The sequence below is a fragment of the Ambystoma mexicanum genome, chromosome 2q, assembly GCF_040938575.1.
Source record: "Ambystoma mexicanum isolate Mex_15411 chromosome 2q, UKY_AmexF1_1, whole genome shotgun sequence".
NCBI classification, from domain to species: Eukaryota; Metazoa; Chordata; class Amphibia; order Caudata; family Ambystomatidae; genus Ambystoma; species Ambystoma mexicanum.
In genome coordinates this window covers 1,172,341,953-1,172,361,003 of record NC_090924.1, presented here as the reverse complement: position 1 = coordinate 1,172,361,003, position 19,051 = coordinate 1,172,341,953, and the positions used below count along the sequence as shown (strand labels likewise).

The 19,051-nt window shown below is 46.5% G+C and overlaps 1 protein-coding gene across 4 annotated transcripts in view; it reads left to right on the top strand.

Moving 5' to 3' along the window:
- Positions 1-19,051, top strand: part of PPP1R9A (protein phosphatase 1 regulatory subunit 9A) — a 2,290,846-nt gene that overhangs the window by 1,370,752 nt on the left and 901,043 nt on the right. For all 4 annotated transcript variants that reach the window (XM_069648563.1, XM_069648562.1, XM_069648561.1 and 1 more), the window contains exon 6: positions 1,638-1,773. In XM_069648563.1, the coding sequence (XP_069504664.1) occupies positions 1,638-1,773 (136 nt within the window). The remainder of the gene's footprint in view (positions 1-1,637; positions 1,774-19,051) is intronic.

Genomic DNA, 19,051 nt, shown 5'->3' with positions numbered 1-19,051 from the left:
GTATATGAATTCTTTCCTATAGAAGTAGTAAGCCAGTCTTTCACCCATAACGTTTTTCTTAATGCTCTCTGGTTTTGAGGCCAATTATTCTTTAGTTGCATCTATTTTTTCTAGAATGTCAGAGCAATGTCTAATCCAGCTATTAGGAAATGAGCTGGAACCCTGCAGAAAAGAAATATGAAACTCTAAAAACAATGAGTGATCCAAGGGAGTCAACATGTTTGCATAAAGGAACAGCATTTTCTACTCTGTAAGGGCCAGTTCAAACCCTTTGTGGGAGATGAAAACAATTGCTCCATAATTTCCCTTCAGCCTTAACCAAGGAAAATTGATTCCATGTATTACAATTGCGGCAAAAACTGCTGTTTACACAAAAAACTGCAGCAAAAAGGCTATTGTGTTCCCGCCGCAATCCATGAAATGGATGCGGGGGAAACCCCTGCAACACCCGACCCATTATACCATTTGGAGGGACCGGGGGACACCCCAACAACCCTCCTCCCCTTAAATGGCATAATTGGGTACACCTTTACCGGATCAAACCACAGTATTTCTTCAGCAATTTTTTGTGCGAACAACTTTTTTTCTGCGATTTTATTACTGCATACTGGAAAATTGAGATCTTTGAATTCTAATCCGTATAACAGAGCAGAAATAATGTTAGTTTTATGAAATTTAAAAATAGGTTTTATGGGAAATTTGCCATATTTGCATTTACCAATTATTTGTGCCACATTGGCCACAATACGAGGAATATGTTATTTCAAATCAGTAGCCTTATTATTCTTTTTTTTACCAAAAAACTAAATATCTCCAATTTTCTACCTCTTCAAACTCAACTTGATTAAGATATCATTTAACGGTTTTCTTTTTGAGTCTTTTATTTGGCGCAAATGACATATTTATTTAATACAGTTTTTTTTCCAGATCAATGTCCTTCATGAAGGCTGCTAGGGAAGTGATTGAGTATTGTAAACATGTGTGGGTCCGGCCCAGTAAAACATAAACATATCGGGGTCTGGCCCAGTTAAACGTAACCATATTGGGCTCTGGCCCAGTAAAACATAACCATATCAGGGTCTAGTCCAGTAAAACCTAAGCATATCAGGGTCTGGCCCAGTAAAACGTAACCATATTGGGGTTTGGCCCAGGAAAAAGTAACCATATTGGGGTCTGGCCCGATAAAACATAACCATATCAGGGATTGGTTCAGTAAAACGAAAGGCAAACAATCAGATTAATATCTAGAGGGAATACTTCACAAAGCCGGGCCAGTGGAAGGAAGCTGGAGCACAAACACTTTCACCTTCACTTAACAAAATGTCTGCCTTTGGCCAAAGGGTGTCAATTGGAGATGTGACACCTCTGGCATAGATAATCTCGCTTGAGTGAAGTGGGTCCTCCACAGTGATATTGAGTAGGCAAAATAGCACTGAATGGTACCTAGAGAATTGTGCTCATATTGCCGATAACTACTCTGGCAGTGGAGCAATTTCGATTTTAATTCCTCAAAAATCAATAATTATGTCAAAAAAGAAAGAAGCCTGTGATCACTTATGCCTGCATGTTTAGAAATTGATGAAATAGTATTCAAAGATAAAGAACTATGGCTAATTTTGTAAATTATGTTTTCACAGGTTTGTGATTGGACGAGAGAAGCCAGGACAAATGAGTGAGGTTGCTCAATTAATTAGTCAGACTCTGGAGCAAGAACGACGGCAAAGAGAATTGATGGAACAACATTATGCACAGTATGACGCAGATGATGATGAGGTAAAGCTGAACGCATTTCATCTGCCACTATTTCTTATGTTTGGGTAGATGAAAACACACACTAATAACATATTGTGATTTAATTTCATGGTATTTCTATGAGGGGGTCCAACGTTGTCAATATGCCCACTGCCGATTGTTCTGTCTTCTTGTACTTTTAATTATAAATGTAAACACATGTAACCAAAATGTCCAAAAATGGAACTGGGCCCCTCTAACACTTTCAAGGCAGTACTATGTGGTGGGAGGCAATGCAGATAGTGGTGTTCCAACATGGAAAATGGGTTACCAATCTTTCAAATACCATGAAAATCTCAAAACTTGCAAGGTCATTTTTGGGGGCAGAGTGTATCTGACTTGGTTATTTCATGGATGCAATGAAGAAAGAGGCATGAAAAAGCATGTTTAATTGAACCAGTGAGGAAATCCCCTTGGAAATGTTTAAAGTCGCCTTCCAATTTTGGGGCCAACATAGAAACGGCCATGCAAGTGTTGCTTAACTGGGGCAGTCAGAATCTGGCATTACATTTGCCATGGACAAAGTAGAAAATGGCATGGCAATGTTGAAACTGAGAGGCTGCCATGAGTAGAGCAGAGACATAATTTAACAGCACCAGGATGTATTAGGGCACCACCCTTTGGAATGCAGCAACATTATGCATTATGATTAGAACCCTTAAATATTTGAGTACTATATGGAGCATCCTTGTTTTCAATGTTTGAAGGAAATTCTAATATACATTTTTGCTATATTTATTATTACTTAAAGCGCCACCTATAAGACAAAAGTATTGTATTAGAGTACATCTAGGGAGAAATGGCATATGAGGAAGAACACGAAGCTTGAAGGTGGTGTTTGGCTATTTACCCCTCACCCATTGATTGCCCATGGCCAGGCTAATTCCCTGGTAATTCCCACCTACTTCCTGCACCTCCCCACCCAAAACACATACTCCTGGGATCTCATTGAGCTAACAATAATAAGCCTTACCATCAAACTTTGTGCCTGCCAGTGTTTTTTCAAAGCAGGTTTCTGAGAGTTAATTACTTAATTGGAGTTGTAAACGGCCTATTGGTGTAATAAAAATGTCTTAACCAGGTCTGCCTTGAGCCACTCGATTTATAAGCAGGAAGAAAAGAAAAAGTCCTCCTGTCGCGCTTCTCAAGTAAAGGTATATGTTGGCACAAATAGTAAGTTTGCAAAAAGTGATTTATTGGTTGATTTCAAGTGATAAGGTGTGAGCCCATATGTAACAGAAAAGCCTTAATTGGAAAAAAGGAATTAGACATTTGAGCACAAATGAAAAAAAATGATCTCATTCAGATTGAAGTCTTATTGGGATTAAGTTTTTATCCTTGCAGGAATATATTGACCTTAGTTGGATTGCACTAGGCCAATGATGAGTTCCTAATTGATTTCTTTTCACTTATACTCCGATGAGAGTCCAGTCAGTTACAAGATTTCAATGTCCTTAGTTATTTGCACTAGGTATTGATATTGTAGTTCCAGTTGTAGTGAAAGAATTACAATTTGATTGAAGCTTGGGGTAACCTTTGTTGCTTTCATTAGGTTAGAGTGAAAATTGTAGATTTGCTGAGACTTGAAATAAGCTTAGTTGCTGTCACTAAGTCAAAGTTGCAAGAATTAATTCGTAGATATGGCCGTGGCCTGAATGGTTGATTGTTCCTGATATTTGGTGTAGGTACAATTACCATTTGGGTTTAAATGTTCCTTTGGGAGAAGGGTCCTGTGATGTACTCAATTTGGTTGGTATAGGACAGAACTGTACAGTATAATTCCTCAACACGTGTTTCCCCGCTGTGTAATTACGACGGTTCTTCAGGAGGATTGATGGATAAATCGGTGCTATTGTGGCATATTTGTGAAGTATATGTTGTCAATTTGGTGAGTTCTGCATGTTCAAAGGAGGTCTATCTTGGTCTTAGCTCAGGATGTGTTTGCTTGGTCTAGATGGATGTCCTTCCCGTTCGATTTATAAGCACTATGCGCACACTTCAATGAAGTCATGTTTCAAACAAGAATTGGCAAAGCCAACAGATTTTACTTGTGTATAAGTATTAGCCATTTTCTAGGCACTGCTATTGTATGCCAGGTACTCGCACCATTTTGAACTTGCTACCATCAACTGCCTGAAATACCACTATGGCAGTAACTGGCAAGTACCTGTTACTCACCACACTGCAAGATGGTCGGGATGTTGGATTATGACCTCTTGAGACAGGAGTGGTAATCTGAGTAACATAGCAATTATGTTCCTGTGTTGTTAAACTGTAAAGCGCTTTGGATTAAAGCGCTATATAAACAATAAAATACAAATCACCCTCTCATGCTCGAGCTCCCCTGATTTATAATAATCAGGCTTCCTCAAGAAGAGAGGCTCTTCTTTACGATATATCACTCTACTGTTCGAATAATACAGACAGCGGTATCAATCGTACAAAAGAGCGGGGAACACGCGCACTGCCAACCCAATGCTGCAAAGGAACCACAAAAATGATTAAAAACATTACAGTACGTTTTCTAGATAGCAGCAACTGACTAAATCAACAATGAGTACCTGAGGTATGGTTAGGTGGTGTTGGATAGAGAAGTGGGTCCTGCGCCTAAATAAGAAAAGCACCCCAGAATGAGAGAATGCGAGATAGATCAGAATAATCCCACTAGTAAATGTAAACTACAAAGACTGACCTGAGATAGGACAATACTGAAGTGGAAATCCTAGGTGGATAGAACACAACGACAGGAAAAAAATAACAAACAGGGAGTTAGTATGTGAAAACACACCCGAATGGCATAAGGAACGCGCTAGGTACGGGTTGGTGCATGTACTGGAAAGCGTCCGGAAATGCACGTGGCAGGACAGTCAACACGGGTCCAAATAGCCTTTGAATGAAGTCCAAGAACAAGGGATCAGGACACAGGATATCACTATTGGAGTGTTCGGGTACGTGAAAATTATATATGTATGTTATAGAGACAAATTGATACAGTTGAATTGAGGGATGCAGTACTTTTGTCAAAATAACAAGGAGGAGGCTATATCGAGGTGCAAGGTAATAAGTCACGCTTCAGGTACACCCCTCTGGTCTCTGTGGGCAAACCAGGAAGCCAACACGCTAAATGGCACCAACAATAACAATCCAAAATTTGTTGGGTTCGGCAACTGCGAGTCAAACCAAGATTAGAGGTATAATCCGTAGGCAGTCCGGAGAGGCGAAAACAGAGTTTGGGTAACCAGGAAATATGCAGTGAACCCGCGCAGGGTAATCTGAGGATAAGATAGCACGAAGGAAAGACACAAATGGATACGTGACTAACGCTACAATTAGCAGCAACAAACCCCTGGCAGAGACTGGATTTAAACAGCAGAGGGGCGGAGCTTCCGCGTACGCATCGTACGCCTGGAACACATTAGCTGACATGGCCGTCTCTGTTGTCCATACAAGCTCCATGGCAACCAGTATCTGAGCCATAAGGAAGTCCAGGATCTCGTGTTTCCCTGTACTGAATTAGCACGTAGTAAGGCAAAGGGGGATCTGTGCTGCCGGCGTGTAACAGCGCCTTTCCCATGCCTACTAAATCAGTATATGTATTTATCTTTAATGTGCAATAGTTCAAATTGAAGATCAAAAGTACCATAAAACCATCCATTACATCATTTTAGTTGCAATTTATGTGCAGCAAAACATTCCATAAAATAATTCATCGCATTTCATAATAAGCACGCCACTGTAAACTGTACACAAATCCATTACTTAATATTGGCTTAATTCTCAGTGCACCGTCAATTAAACATCATACACAATAAATAATGTCTTTCCTTTATTAGTCCCCTCTAATACACTGGTGATCTGTTTCCAAATATAAAAAAAGAAAAGGATATTTAATAACATAGATTTTCCACCAAACATCGCTGCCAATAGATGTCCTCTTTAATCCACTCAGTATCATACATAAACCTTCCAAAAAGTGGATATATAGTCTTCCTAACAATAAACAACAAGTAAGAACATGTCTATTTGTTTCCAACATATGGGAGAGTTTATAGAGTCTGCAAAACCTTAGGGCTTGCTTGATGCCCTTCTGCAGGTCATTTTCAGACATTGTAAGACCATATATGGAATAAAGGCACAATAACCATATACTAACGACATGCCAATCATGAGGTTCGTTTCCCAAACAAGTATGGTTTAATTAAGAGTATCTCGACGGGTGGATTGGGTCCCAGTACCTCACAACGTGTGCTCACAAACACTGTGGGAGGAGAGAGAGAGAGCCGTCGATAAAGCAGTGATATATATACATAATACATCATCATTGAACAGCATTATTCGGTCCACCCATATACATGACGTGCAGGTTAGGGATCAGTAATTGACAGTTAGGCACGTAACTTCATTCAGTCTAAACATTAGATATTTCTAGCCGAGATTTGCAGAGTCAGCTTACTGTTTTGGGGAACACAGGGCACTGGCACGGGGAAGGATATCATGTGCTAGCAGAGAGATATTCCAGCAATATTATCTGGTTGCTGCGCTCATGGGCTAAGGGTCAGACAGTTCTGAAGCAGAGAAATACCATCCTCCATGAAGGAGCACTGTTAGTTGCATTACATTCTCATTTAACTGCCTTTTACAACAGCGTTTGCACGACAGTCTGGCACCTGGCCCTCCGATTAGCTGCAGCTCTTGTACAGCTTCAAGGCTTTACCGAATAATAAAACAATGTATTTCTGCAGGGTTTCACATTCCTGTCTACGTTAGTATTCAGAGTTCAAGCTATGGCCTTGCACCGTGTGTGCATCTGAAGCACAGAATATGTTTTGCAAAGCGTTGCAGAAAAAGAAAATGACAGGAAATTACAAAATGGATTCCCACTGGCCACATTCAGGCTTCATGGTTTGCGGTGTTCGTTACATGATGCAATTTGCTTACGGCCAACATGCATAACATGTCATTCGGGCTGTGCGATTACATTACAGTTTAATAAATCCTCCTTTTGGCCTTAAGCCAATAGCATCATCAGTACATCGCATCCTTGTTGGACCAGGTCACTATTACTATCGGTATCATAAACATTAATTGCCATGAATTCTTAGATTATTTCATTCTCTTGTTCGTGATCAACAATTTGCATAGACTGGTTGGGTTTTGCTACTTAATGTTTGTATGCATTCATGCATGATTATGGAGCAAATGGCTGGCAGAAATTGTATACAACAACAACAAAGTATGAGTATACTATGTATTGCAATTAGAATGGAGATCATCTTCCATCCCCAGGATTGTAACAGTTCCCAGAACCATTTAATCAAATTTAAATGCCTGCCACGCGTGGGACCATGGATTTCAGAACTCAGAACATGTAACTTTTGAATTGCTTCAAATATCATAGGGGAGGAGTCGCTTACGAAAACACAGCACGCTGATCCCACCAATTTGCATACACCTCCTCGATCAGCCAAAATAATGTCAAGGACCATTCTATTCTGAAGTGCAACTACTCTGATTGCTTTCTGTTCCACTGTCATGTTATACAGTACATCAGTGGTTTCATTAATTGTTTTCTCTAACACTCTGGACAGTCTTCTAATGTTCCATGAGTTTATAGCCTGTCCCCAGAAAGGTATAAAGGATTTGGCGACTCCTTTATACCTTTCTGGGGACAGGCTATAAACTCATGGAACATTATAAGACTGTCCAGAGTGTTAGAAAACAAATTTGTAAGGTAGCATCATCTCGTTGAGGTTGGGATCTGGATATTTTAGATATTTCAGAAGTAGTAGCAAGGAACACACCAGGTAAAAGTATCCCTAGGAACCAGGTACCTTCCCAATATCTAGGTAACCATGGATAGGCTTGATCCCCACATACAAAATAAACAGGACCTCCTATATATAGTGGTTTATCTTCATGTTCAAGTACAGCAGTATTCATGTATTTGGCAAATGTACCCATCGGATGAGAACCTTTTTTCCGCAGACAAAATGGGACAGATTGTGGACTATGATTAATAGTGTAAGAAGGAGGCATGGCGTCCTTGTTACCTACAGGAGCCATTTTAATAGCGATTGGTACGGTCTAGAGAGTCTATCATTGGGGCTAGTCGAAGCAATGCTTATTTTACTCTTGTTTGTAAATACAGAACACCCTAATGGTGTTAGCACTAATCTCTTGAATTCATTTATATTGGTTCCATCAAAGTTTCCAGTGGTACTATCATTCCATCTTCCAAAGAAGAGGGCTCTTAGTTCAGCATAGCAAGCAGTACTCAGGGGTAAAGGATGTATCTACTAACCCATTCCTCTTTCTCCATGCTGGGGTAAATGCGAGCATACCCAGCAGTTAGATCTATTCACTATTGCATGGGTCATATTCATAATCAATAGAAGAGTATTTTTACCGTAACCTTTACGATGCTTAACATCTCATGCAGGAAGAGTGTAAGAAAGCACCTTTGCAGGGGTAGTAGTGGGAACAGCAACAGTGGGCAATAGAGTATTCATTGGATACATTTGTTCTAAGTACCAGGTCATTGGAATCAGAGTAAGTAAGATGCAGATAAGTACAATGAACAGCAGAATTTTCATAGACCAAGTCTTTCTCCGAACCGACTCAATGTCAGGACTTCTAATAATGTTGTCATCCGCCTTATCAGTACAAGAGGCAATAGGAGTAAAGGCGGACATTCCTTAGGGAAAGTGATTTCAAAATGTTCATCAGCGTCCGTAGAGAAAAGCCTTGCTGTTAAGCTTTTTGTTCAGTATCTCAGCGAAGTGGCAACGCACGTATTAGTGAGTAGAAGTTCAGGATGCAAACAGGTTCAATTATGCCTGCTTAAGATGGCAGCAAGCTGGTGTTTTACTTCAGAGGTTCCAAGATGCAGGTGCAAGTATCAATATCAGATTTCCATAGTGTTGGTACCTTTGCCCCCGCTTGTTCACGCTAGGTTGCAAAGCCCTTCACTTTTTCAAAGATAGCACCGGGAAATTGCATGATAGAGCTTCATCCAGTACCGTTGTACAGCTCATACGCTCCTTTTCCCTAGGCCTCCATTTCCGGCCCCAATCCATGGCCAGAAACAAAGGCTGTTGCAATCACTTTTGAACTTGTGGATGTAGACTGTACCTCGTAGCACCGGGTACAGCGTGATCGGTGAAGAGTGCACTGTCGCTTTTTACATCAGATGCAGAAACACTGCTAATTAGCGAGGCAGAAAATGTTGATGAAACAGCAGGCAAACAGGGTCGAGGTAACACTGATGTCTCAGATTTTCTGGCAGTCTTCCCAGGCTCATCCTTGGGCTCAGGAAGTAGTTTTAGCTGAGTCTCGATGATGTATTTGCGGTCAGTTAAAGCATGATCACTCTTGAAGTCGGAAACATCAGTCTCTTTCCCATGTGGCAGAGGATGTGGGATTCTTTTTGTGTGCGTTGCATGAATCCAATGTATACGATCGCTCACTCGAACAGCAGTCTGCGTGGCCAGAAGAATCTGATACGGCCCCTTCCAACGTGGTGCAAAGGAAGATTTTCTCTCAAAGTTCTTGATTAAAATCCAGTCACCCGTCTGCAGCCGGTGACCTGGGCCCGTGTATATGGCGGGAAGAGCCTCTTGCACCTGCTGATGAATCAAATGCAAGTTTTGAGTCAACTGTTTACAATAATCAATCAGTAAAGGATATTCAATACTTCTAAGATTTTTTGGACGGGGCACATTTCATACATTGGCGGGTCTCCCCATTACAATTTCATATGTGGAGAGACCTGTCCTTGATTGCACAATCGTGCACATTCACAACAGGGCTATAGGTAAAGCATTGGGCCGTTTCAAGTTACTCTGGGCACACATTTTGGCCAATTTATTTTTCCAAATTCCGTTTTGGCGTTCCACAAGACCGGCACTCATAGGATGTCTGGCTGAATGGTATCGCTTATCAATTTTTAGACCTGCACAAATGTGGAGTATTACAGCAGCTATAAAATGCGGTCCATTATCGGACCATATAACTCGTGGAAATCCAAACCTTGGGAAGTATTCCTTTAACATTGCTTTTGCTGTGGACATAGCTGAACAGTCTTTGAGGGGATAGGCCTCGACCCATTTACTGAATGCACAGACCACTACAAGTACATACTTATAGTTCTAGCATCAGTCCATTTCAGTGACATCAAAGTGAATTACTTCGAACGGCAGTAAAGAAGGACCAAAGCTCCCTATTGGTGTCGCTGTTCCTTTCCCAATGATATGTTGTAAACAAGTCATGCAATTTTGAACCAATCTCTCAGCAATTTTTGTAATATTGTCATTGTACCATACAGAATCAGGGTGCTGACAAATTTTCTTTGCACAAATGTATGTTGGACCGTGGGCCATAGTAACCATTGCCATAACATATGCATTTGGCAACATCCATTTACGTTTTTTTTTGCCCACCCAACAACCCTCGGTAACTAATTCTGCTGGACCCTCGGACCATTGTTTTAGTTCCTCAGGAGTAGCCTCTGCTTGTATTTCTTTTACTTTCCCAATTCCATCCTCTATCATACAGGACACTCTTTTTGTTGATTCAACATACATTTTTGTGTATAAATCAGTGGCAGTTTGTTTCGCAATTCTGTCCGCAAATGCGTTTCCTTTTTCTACGTTACATGTTACTTTCTTATGGCCGTTATATTTTATTATCGCTAAACGCTTAGGAAGCGCAAGTGCTGACAACAGCCTTGCTATTAAAATGCCATGTTGAATTTTGGTTCAATTAGATGTCAGAAACCGTCTTTCAGCCCATAATCGGACAAAGTTGTGGACCACCCCAAAGGCGTACCTACTGTCAGTATATATGTTTACACTAAGGTTTTCAGAAATTTCCATGCTCTGGTTAAAGCTATTATTTCCGCAGCCTGTGCTGAGTTATGCGGGATTCGTTTGCTTTCTACAATGGTTCTCAATGTGGTAATGGGGTAAGCAGCAGTTGATGTGCCATTGGGTAATTTAAAACAGGAGCCATCACAAAATAATTCTCCATCTGGCTCTTTCAGGGGTGTGTCTGTTAAATCAATTCTTCCTTTTGTTTCTTGCTCAGTTATAATTAAGCACTCATGTAACAATCTCTACTTGCTTTTCCCTTCACTCGGGAGAGTCAATAATTCAGCCGGTTTGAAAGAGCAACATCTCTTAATTTGGATATGTGGTGCAAATAGTATAAGTTTGTTTCTTGTTAATCGGGCAGAAGTGAGATGTTGCGTCTGTGTTCTATTTATTAGAACGTCTACTGAATGGGGTACCATCACGGTTAAAGAGTGACCTAAAACCATCCCCTCGGTTTGAGTTACTGACGCGGCAGCAGCAGCAGCAACAGCTCGCAAGCAGCGTGGCAAAGCACATGCAACAGGCTCCAACGTGGAAGAAAAATAACTGCACGGTTGATTCTTCCTCCCGTGTTCCTGAGTCAAAACAGCCAAAGCACATCCATCCCTCTCATGTACAAACAACATAAAACACTTTTCATAATTGCAAGTACAACACTCAAGTAATATCAGGACGTTTAAGAATCGGATCGGGGTAGGACTCACCCGATCAATCAATTTGTCTCTCAGGACGCAATTCGCCCGTGTACAGGTGCAACCAAGAATCGTCTCAACCAGCGTGTCTGGCTGAATCTGCCTCGATTCTAGGACCCTCGCCTTGATGCTCTCTGGGCGCCGCACGTCGATCAGTTATCGGCTGTGTACAGATCTGCGGAGGAGTCTCTAATCACTTCTGCAGGGGCGCCCCAAACACCTTCCAAGCCCAGTCCGACAGCTTCGTCCTCGACTCGTCCTTGCCTTCAACGTACGCGATGGAGCATCAGATGGAGGGTCCCTATTCAGGCGCCATATTTGTAAGACCATATATGGAATAAAGGCACAATAACCATATGCTAATGACACGCCAATCGTGAGGTTCGTTTCCCGAACATATCTCGTTTTATTCAGAGTATCTTGATCGGCCGATCGGGTCTCAACACCTCACGACGTGTGCTCACAAACACCGTGAGAGGAGAGAGAGCCGTTGATAAAGCAGTAATATATGTACATCATCATTGAACAGCATTATTCGGTCCATCCATATACATGACGTGCAGGCTAGGGTTCAGTAATTGACAGTTTGGCACGTAACTTCATTCAGTCTAAACATTCGGTATTTCTAGCCGAGGTTTTCAGAGACAGCTTACTGTTTTGGGGAACACAGGGCACTGGCAAGGGGAAGGATATCATGTTCTAGCATTTAGACATTCCACCCATGCTATCTGGTTGCTGTGCTTGTGGGCTGAGGGTCAGGCAGTTCTGAAGCAGAGAAATACCATCCTCCATGAAGGAGCACCGTTAGTTGCATATCATTCTCATTTAACTGCCTTTTACAAAAGTGTTTGCAAGACAGTCTGGCACCTGGGCCTCCGATTAGCTGCGGCTCTTGTACAGCTTCAAAGCTTCACTGAATAATAAAACAATGTATTTCTGTAGGGTTTTACATTCCGGTCTATATTAGTATTCAGAGTTCAAGCTATGGCCTTGCACCGTGTGTGGGTCTGAAGCACAGAAAACGTTTTTCAAAGCGTTGCAGAAAAAGAAAATGGCGGACAATTACAAAATGGATTCCCACTGGCCACATTCAGGCTTCATGGTTTGCGGTGTTCGTTACATTATGCAATTTGCTTACGGCCAACATACATAACGTGTCATTCAGGCTGTGCGATTAGATTACAGTTTAACAACATGGTAGGTTATTGATTAAATCTCATCAATAAAACTAACCTCATAAGGAGCAGAGGACGAGTTGCCATTAAATATTTCTTTGGTCGAGAGTATGTACAAATATTTCATAAATACGTCGTCATGATGGTCAATTTAGCCAAATGATTCAGGTTTCTATTCCAGTCTCATAATTCCAGTTATTTTAGAAAAGCTTTATTTAAGATATTAATCACTCCAGTCAGATGACCAACAAATCTCTTTGAATACCTTTAAGTTGATATGTTCAAATTCCTTGAAAGAAGATGACTTGGTGGACACCATACTGTTGCTCAACAGTTTTAAAATGGACAGAAAGGGTTATTTACCTCTTTTATATACAAAACACCATGCTTGAATATTACCATTTCAGCCAAAGATGTTAACTCCAACTCCAGCCTAATAGCCTCTACAGGCACACTGGGCAAGGCCCAAAGTTCTTTGCCATAGCTTGGCCTCCAGCACATCCAGCCATTTTAAGTCCATTAGCTTCCAGACCATACCAGACAGCCGGGACCACTGACTGCTTGTAGGCCAATATCACCCCCTGCACTGTGTAGCCAGCAAAGCAATGTGCAAATGATCTAATCAATATGCTATTTATTTATTTATTTGTACTTTTGTAAAGCGTGCAACTCCCAAAGGCGACTAGTTGCTGAGATTTAAGGAGATGGTTACAGGTTTTTAAAGCTTCAAGAAAATACATTCCTCCAGCATGGGGTCTGGCATGGATTCACATGCTCATGAATATTCCCCGTCGTCAGGCTGGGAATCCTCGGTAAAGAAAAAATCAGTATCAGTTTCGTTTCTGATCTGTCTTTCGTAGTAGTAACCAATCACTGATCTCTGCGTCATACTGACCACAGCCAATGACTGCCATCTCCCTAAGCCCCGCCTCTGGCAGCCATCTCCAGATTTTTACCGCACGTTCAAGTGTTGGGAGTCCTCGTGCTTAGCTCTCAAGCTTTTACTGCGTGTTTCGCGCTTTTTCAGGTGAACTTTCACATTTTATCGGTTAATCGAGCCTCAAGCTCCACCGTTTCTACTCCCGTTAACGGGTACCCGTTGCGGGATTTTCCTACGCCCCTCAAGGGTGAAGATTTCGTCGAATCAACCTCTTGGAGGATTCCAGAAGATTCGCGGCCTACTTTGAGATGGCCCAGGACGCGAGTTCGTCACCCGGACCCAAGCTGTTTCGCAGCTGCCCTGGATGCGGGCTGCAGAATGTGTTTAAGGAGGACGAACATTTGCGATGCCTCTACTGTCTTCATGGGGACAAGACTCATGTAGAGAAGGACTGCCAGTTCTGCAAGAACTTGTCGGAGCGGACCATGAGGGACCGTCAATCTCGTCTCGCCAGCTGGTTGGAGAAGGGCTCGACGGGTGAGAAGAAGAAGAAAGGGTCCGAGCGGGCTTCTAAGTCCTGTGCGGGCGCCCCGGCGACGGGGGCCCAACACCAGGCCAAGCGCTGCGAGTCCGCTGGCTCCGGGAGCGCCGAAAGGTTGGGCTCTTCGGTCGCCAGGCAGGGCGCACCTTCCCTGGCACCGTCAACCACGAGCCAGCGCTCCGGTTCGGGGAAGAGGAAGTCCGAGACCCCGGGTAAGCTTTGGGAGAAGCCCCATCCGATCTCCGGAGAGGGGGAGCGAGACTTAGCCCCTCCCCCTAAGGAGAAGGCCCAGGACGCACCTAGGGTGGTGAAGGCCCCTACCCAGCAGGCAAAGGCCTCAATCGAGGCGAACGCAGCGACTGTGGCCAAGCCGGCAGAGACCCCGCCAGCAGAGACTGCCTCCGGGAATAGAGTTTCCCTGCCGCCAAGGAGGGAATCCTCTTTTCAGCCCATCGTCATGGCCCCCATGATGGAACAAGGGGGGCACGGTAGCCTCCTCGAGCTCGGAGTCAGCCTCGGAAGGGGAACTGACCGAGGTCGTGAGGAATCTCGAAGTACAATTCGAGAAGGTTTGGTCCCGCAAGGAAGATCCTCGGGAGATAACCGAGGAAGACGACGATGGCGAGGAAGAGCAGCCTTCCCTTCCGGTGCAGCCGGAACCTAGGCCTCAGGATAGCTCGGCGGCCATTTTGTTTGCGATCCAGTCCTTATGCTCTGAGATAAGGACGAGATTACCACGGCCCAGGCCGGAGGACCCGCAACCTGGCCCGTCGGGAAGTCCTCAGAACAAACGACGGAGGACCCAACCCTCTCCTCCGCTCGCCCCTGTAAGGCCTGCAGTTCCCTCCTCATCCTCCCACGAGTCGGGAGATGAGGGTGCGGTGGGCTCGACGACGGGTTCTGAGGGCGACGACGACGGAACGGGTCTCCCGTCTCCCGTCGCGCGGGCATCTCCGCCCGACGAGATTGGCTCATTCCACGCCATGATCGCCAGGGCGTCCGAATTGTTCCAGCTCTGCCCGGAGGAGCAGAAAAAGGAAGGTTTCCTCTATCAGCGCCGGGAGTCCAAGGGGAAGACTGTTATCGCGGTGCCTCTAATCGATGACATCTGGTAGGAGGGCCTGTCGGTACTCAAGAACCCCTCCACGGCACCAGCCAAACGGGACCGGTACGAGAAGAAGTACCGGGTCCCCGAGACCGCTCCCCTGTGCCTCAGGGCCCAGCCAACGGCAGACTCGGTCGTCTCGGCGGCGGTGAAGAAGAAAGCGGCGGGGTCAGGAGCCTCAACGTCGAATTCCCCTCCGGACGGCGAGGGAAAGAAGTTGGACGCCATGGGGCGACGGGTCATTTCGTCGGCGGCGACGACGTTCAAAGTGGCCCGTTACGACAGGGAGCTCTGGTTTAAGCTGGCCCCCATATTGGACTTCCTACCGGACGACAAGAGGTCCGAGGCCCTGGAAATACTTCAAGAAGGCGAGGTGGCGTCGGACCACGCCATAACGGTGGCAACCGATATTGCCGATACCGGGTTCCGCCAGCTGGGCAACAGAGTTTGCCTACGACGACGGGGTTGGCTCCGGGCGACCGACTTCCGTCAGGACGTCCAGACCAGGGTGTTGGACATGTCGTTCGACGGCAGAAACTTGTTCGGGAAGGCGGTGGACGAATCCCTCCAAGCCATAAAGACGGACACGGAGACGGCCCGCACCCCTAGGAGCCCTTCAGCAACGACAGCCCTTTTCGGAGCTCCGGAGGCAGACAGGGGGCCTCCAAGTGATCCAGCGGTGGCTCGTCATCCTACCGCCAGGCGGCACGCTCCTCGTCCCAGGAGGCCTACAGGGGTCGCGGCAAGCAGGGAGCGCCTTGCCGCCGTCGACAAGGTGGCCAGGGCGGCAAGGCCACCACCTCCAAGCAGGACTGAACCGGCCTTGGCCTCGGGCCCCCACCGAAGCACCCCGGTGGGAGGCCGGCTGACGAAGTTCGTCGGCGTGTGGAAGTCCATCTCCACCGATTGTTGGGTGCTGGATACCCTGGCAAGAGGACACTCTATCGAATTCCTGAAGAAGTGCCCTCACATTCCACCTGTGGCCAGGAAGGAAAATCACGTCCCACAACTGCTCAAGGTACTTCCTCGTCAGGAAGAAGACGGGCGGCTGGCCCCCCATCCTGGACCTTCGTCGTTTGAACAAATACATCAGGTCACAAAAGTTCAGGATGGTCAGCCTCCAGCACGTGCTGGGATAGCTGGAGGAAGACGATTTTCTATCATCGCTGGACCTGGAGGATGCATACTTCCACGTTCCCATCCTCAGAAGTCACCGAAGGTTCCTCAGGTTCGTCATCCAGGGATGCCACTACCAATTCAGAGCACTGCCGTTCGGATTGAAGTCGGCCCCCAGGGTCTTTACCAAGTGCCTAGCATCTGTGGCGGCGCAGCTGCGTCTGCAGGGGATTCACGTCTACCCCTACCTGGACGACTGGCTCATCCGCTCAAGGACGAGGGAACTCGCCGTCGAACACACTGCGAGGACCGTCCAGCTTCTCACAGGCCTGGGATTTGCCATAAATTACCCAAAGTCCCACCTGGTGCCATCGCAGGTGGCCCTGTTTCTGGGAGCGAAGCTCGATACAGTGAGGCGCCTGGCGGCACTGTCGGAAGAACGGACGAAGACCATTCTGGGCAAAGTGCAGCGCCTGCTAGCCACGGACGTGGCCAGGGTGAGGTCCATCAAGTCCCTCCTGGGGATGATGTCCTCTTGCATCTACCTGGTGCGCCTATGCAGACTACGGATGCGCCCTCTTCAAGAATTTCTCGACGCCCGTTGGACGCAGGCAACGGGCACCTTAGAAGACAGGGTCCCCCTCAACGAGGTGTTCCGGCGGGCGATTCAGCGGTGGGGCGTTCGAGCGCACCTCACGGCGGGAAAGGACTTTCAGGCGCCAGCGTACCAGGAGACGGTGACGACAGACGCTTCCCTAGGAGGTTGGGGCGCCCACACCGGAGATCTCCACGCAAGAGGCCTCTGGCTCCCGGAGGAGAAGCTCCTGCACATCAACATCCTGGAACTCCGAGCCGTGTTCTGGGCTCTCAAATCATTCCTCCCGTCGCTCCAGGGCAAGGTGGTGCGGATCTTCACGGACAACACCACGACAATGTTTTACATACGGAAGCAGGGAGGTACCAGATCCCCAGCCCTATCCAAAGAGGCACAGGGTCTGTGGCACTGGGCGGTCGCCCAGGGGATGTTCCTGGTTCCCTTCCACCTGGCAGGAGAAAGAAACATCATCGCCGACTCGCTCAGCAGGGAGCTGCGCGCGTGTCACGAGTGGGAGCTGCGCCAGGATCAGGTGGATCAACTCTTCCCACGATGGGGCAAACCCCAAATCGACCTGTTCGCAACAGCGACGAACTTGAAGTGCCAGAGGTTCGCCAGCAGGTTTCCCCAGCCGAGAAGCATGGGCGATGCGTTCTCGTTCCCCTGGGACGGCCTATACCTGTATGCGTTCCCTCCGTTGCCGTTGCTGCTTCGACTCATCAACCAGCTCAAGAGGTCCCGGTGCAGGATGATCCTCGTCGCACCGGTGTGGCCGAGGCAAATCTGGTTCCCGGACCTTCTGGATTTCCATCAAGCTGTCAGCAGACGCGGATCTTCTCTCCAGAGAAGGAGGCGCCATTCTTCCACCACGACCCGGCGTCGCTGAACCTGCAGGCTTGGCTCCTGCAACGCTAGAGTTTGGAGGGTACGATATACCGGCCGACTGCAGAGAGGTTCTTGCAAAGGCCAGGGCGTCCTCGACTCTCAAATGCTACGGTCACAAGTGGAAGAAGTTCTCTATCTGGTGCCGAGCACAGAAGATCAACCCCCTATGGATTACGGCCCCTCAGGTGCTGCCATACCTGCTATCGCTGGCAAAGGCTGGGCTAGCCTATGCCTCCATTAAGATTCATCTGGCGGCGATCTCCAGATATACCAGAACCACAGGACGGACGTCCCTGTGGTCCCATCGACTGGTGAAAGAGTTTATGAAAGGACTGTTCCGGTCGTTCCCGCCGGTGAAGGCCCCGGCCCCGGCGTGGGAACTTAACGTGGTGCTGACTAGGCTCATGGGGCCCCCATTCGAGCCGATGCACTCCGCACCGATGAAGTTTGTGTCGTGGAAGACTGCATTCCTGGTGGCCATTACCTCCGCACGACGAGTGGGAGAGATCCAGGCCCTATCCTGCAAAGCACCGTACTTGACTTTCCATGCCTCGAGGGTGGTGCTTAGGACGCACCCCTCCTTTATGCCCAAGGTGCCGTCGGACTTCCATCTTAACGAGCCCGTCTCCTTCGTCGCCAGCCGAGAGGACTTTGCACTCGCTGGATGTGGCTAAAGCGCTGAAGTTCTACGTGGACCGCACAAAGAGTTTTCGGAGGACATCACAGCTGTTTGTGAACTTTGGACCTGTGAATCAAGGGAAGGCTCTCTCGAAGTCTTCTATTTCCAGATGGCTCTCCGGCTGCATCATGCACTGCCACCGGTTGGCTAACCGACCGCTGCCAGGCCGTCCTAGAGCCCATTCGACCAGAGCGATCGCTGCTACTACGGCGTTCCTATCTGGTGTGCCCCTGCTGGACATCTGCAGGGCTGCTACGTGGAGGTCGACGCACACCTTCACAAGATTCTACTGCGTCGATCGGGATTCCAGGGAGGAGTCCAGGGTCGGCCAAGCAGTGCTGCGCAACCTGTCCGCTTAAGGTGAGCCTGGTGAGGAGGTAGGAGATGCTTAATGTTGAGTTGTTGTATTGTTTAATGTTGAGCCTTTGCCACCTCCCGTGGTTGTGCATGTGTGTACTGCTATGTATTCTTATATTCATGAGCATGTGAATCCATGCCAGACCCCATGCTGGAGAAGGAACAAGTTACTTACCTGTAACTGTTGTTCTCCAGCATGGGTCTGGCATGGATTCACATGCGAACCCTCCCGCCTACCCCTCTGCGGCTCTTCACTTGGTCATACTGCCACTTCACGTGCTACCAAATCTGAAGATGGCTGCCAGAGGCGGGGCTTAGGGAGATGGCAGTCATTGGCTGTGGTTAGTATGACGCAGAGATCAGTG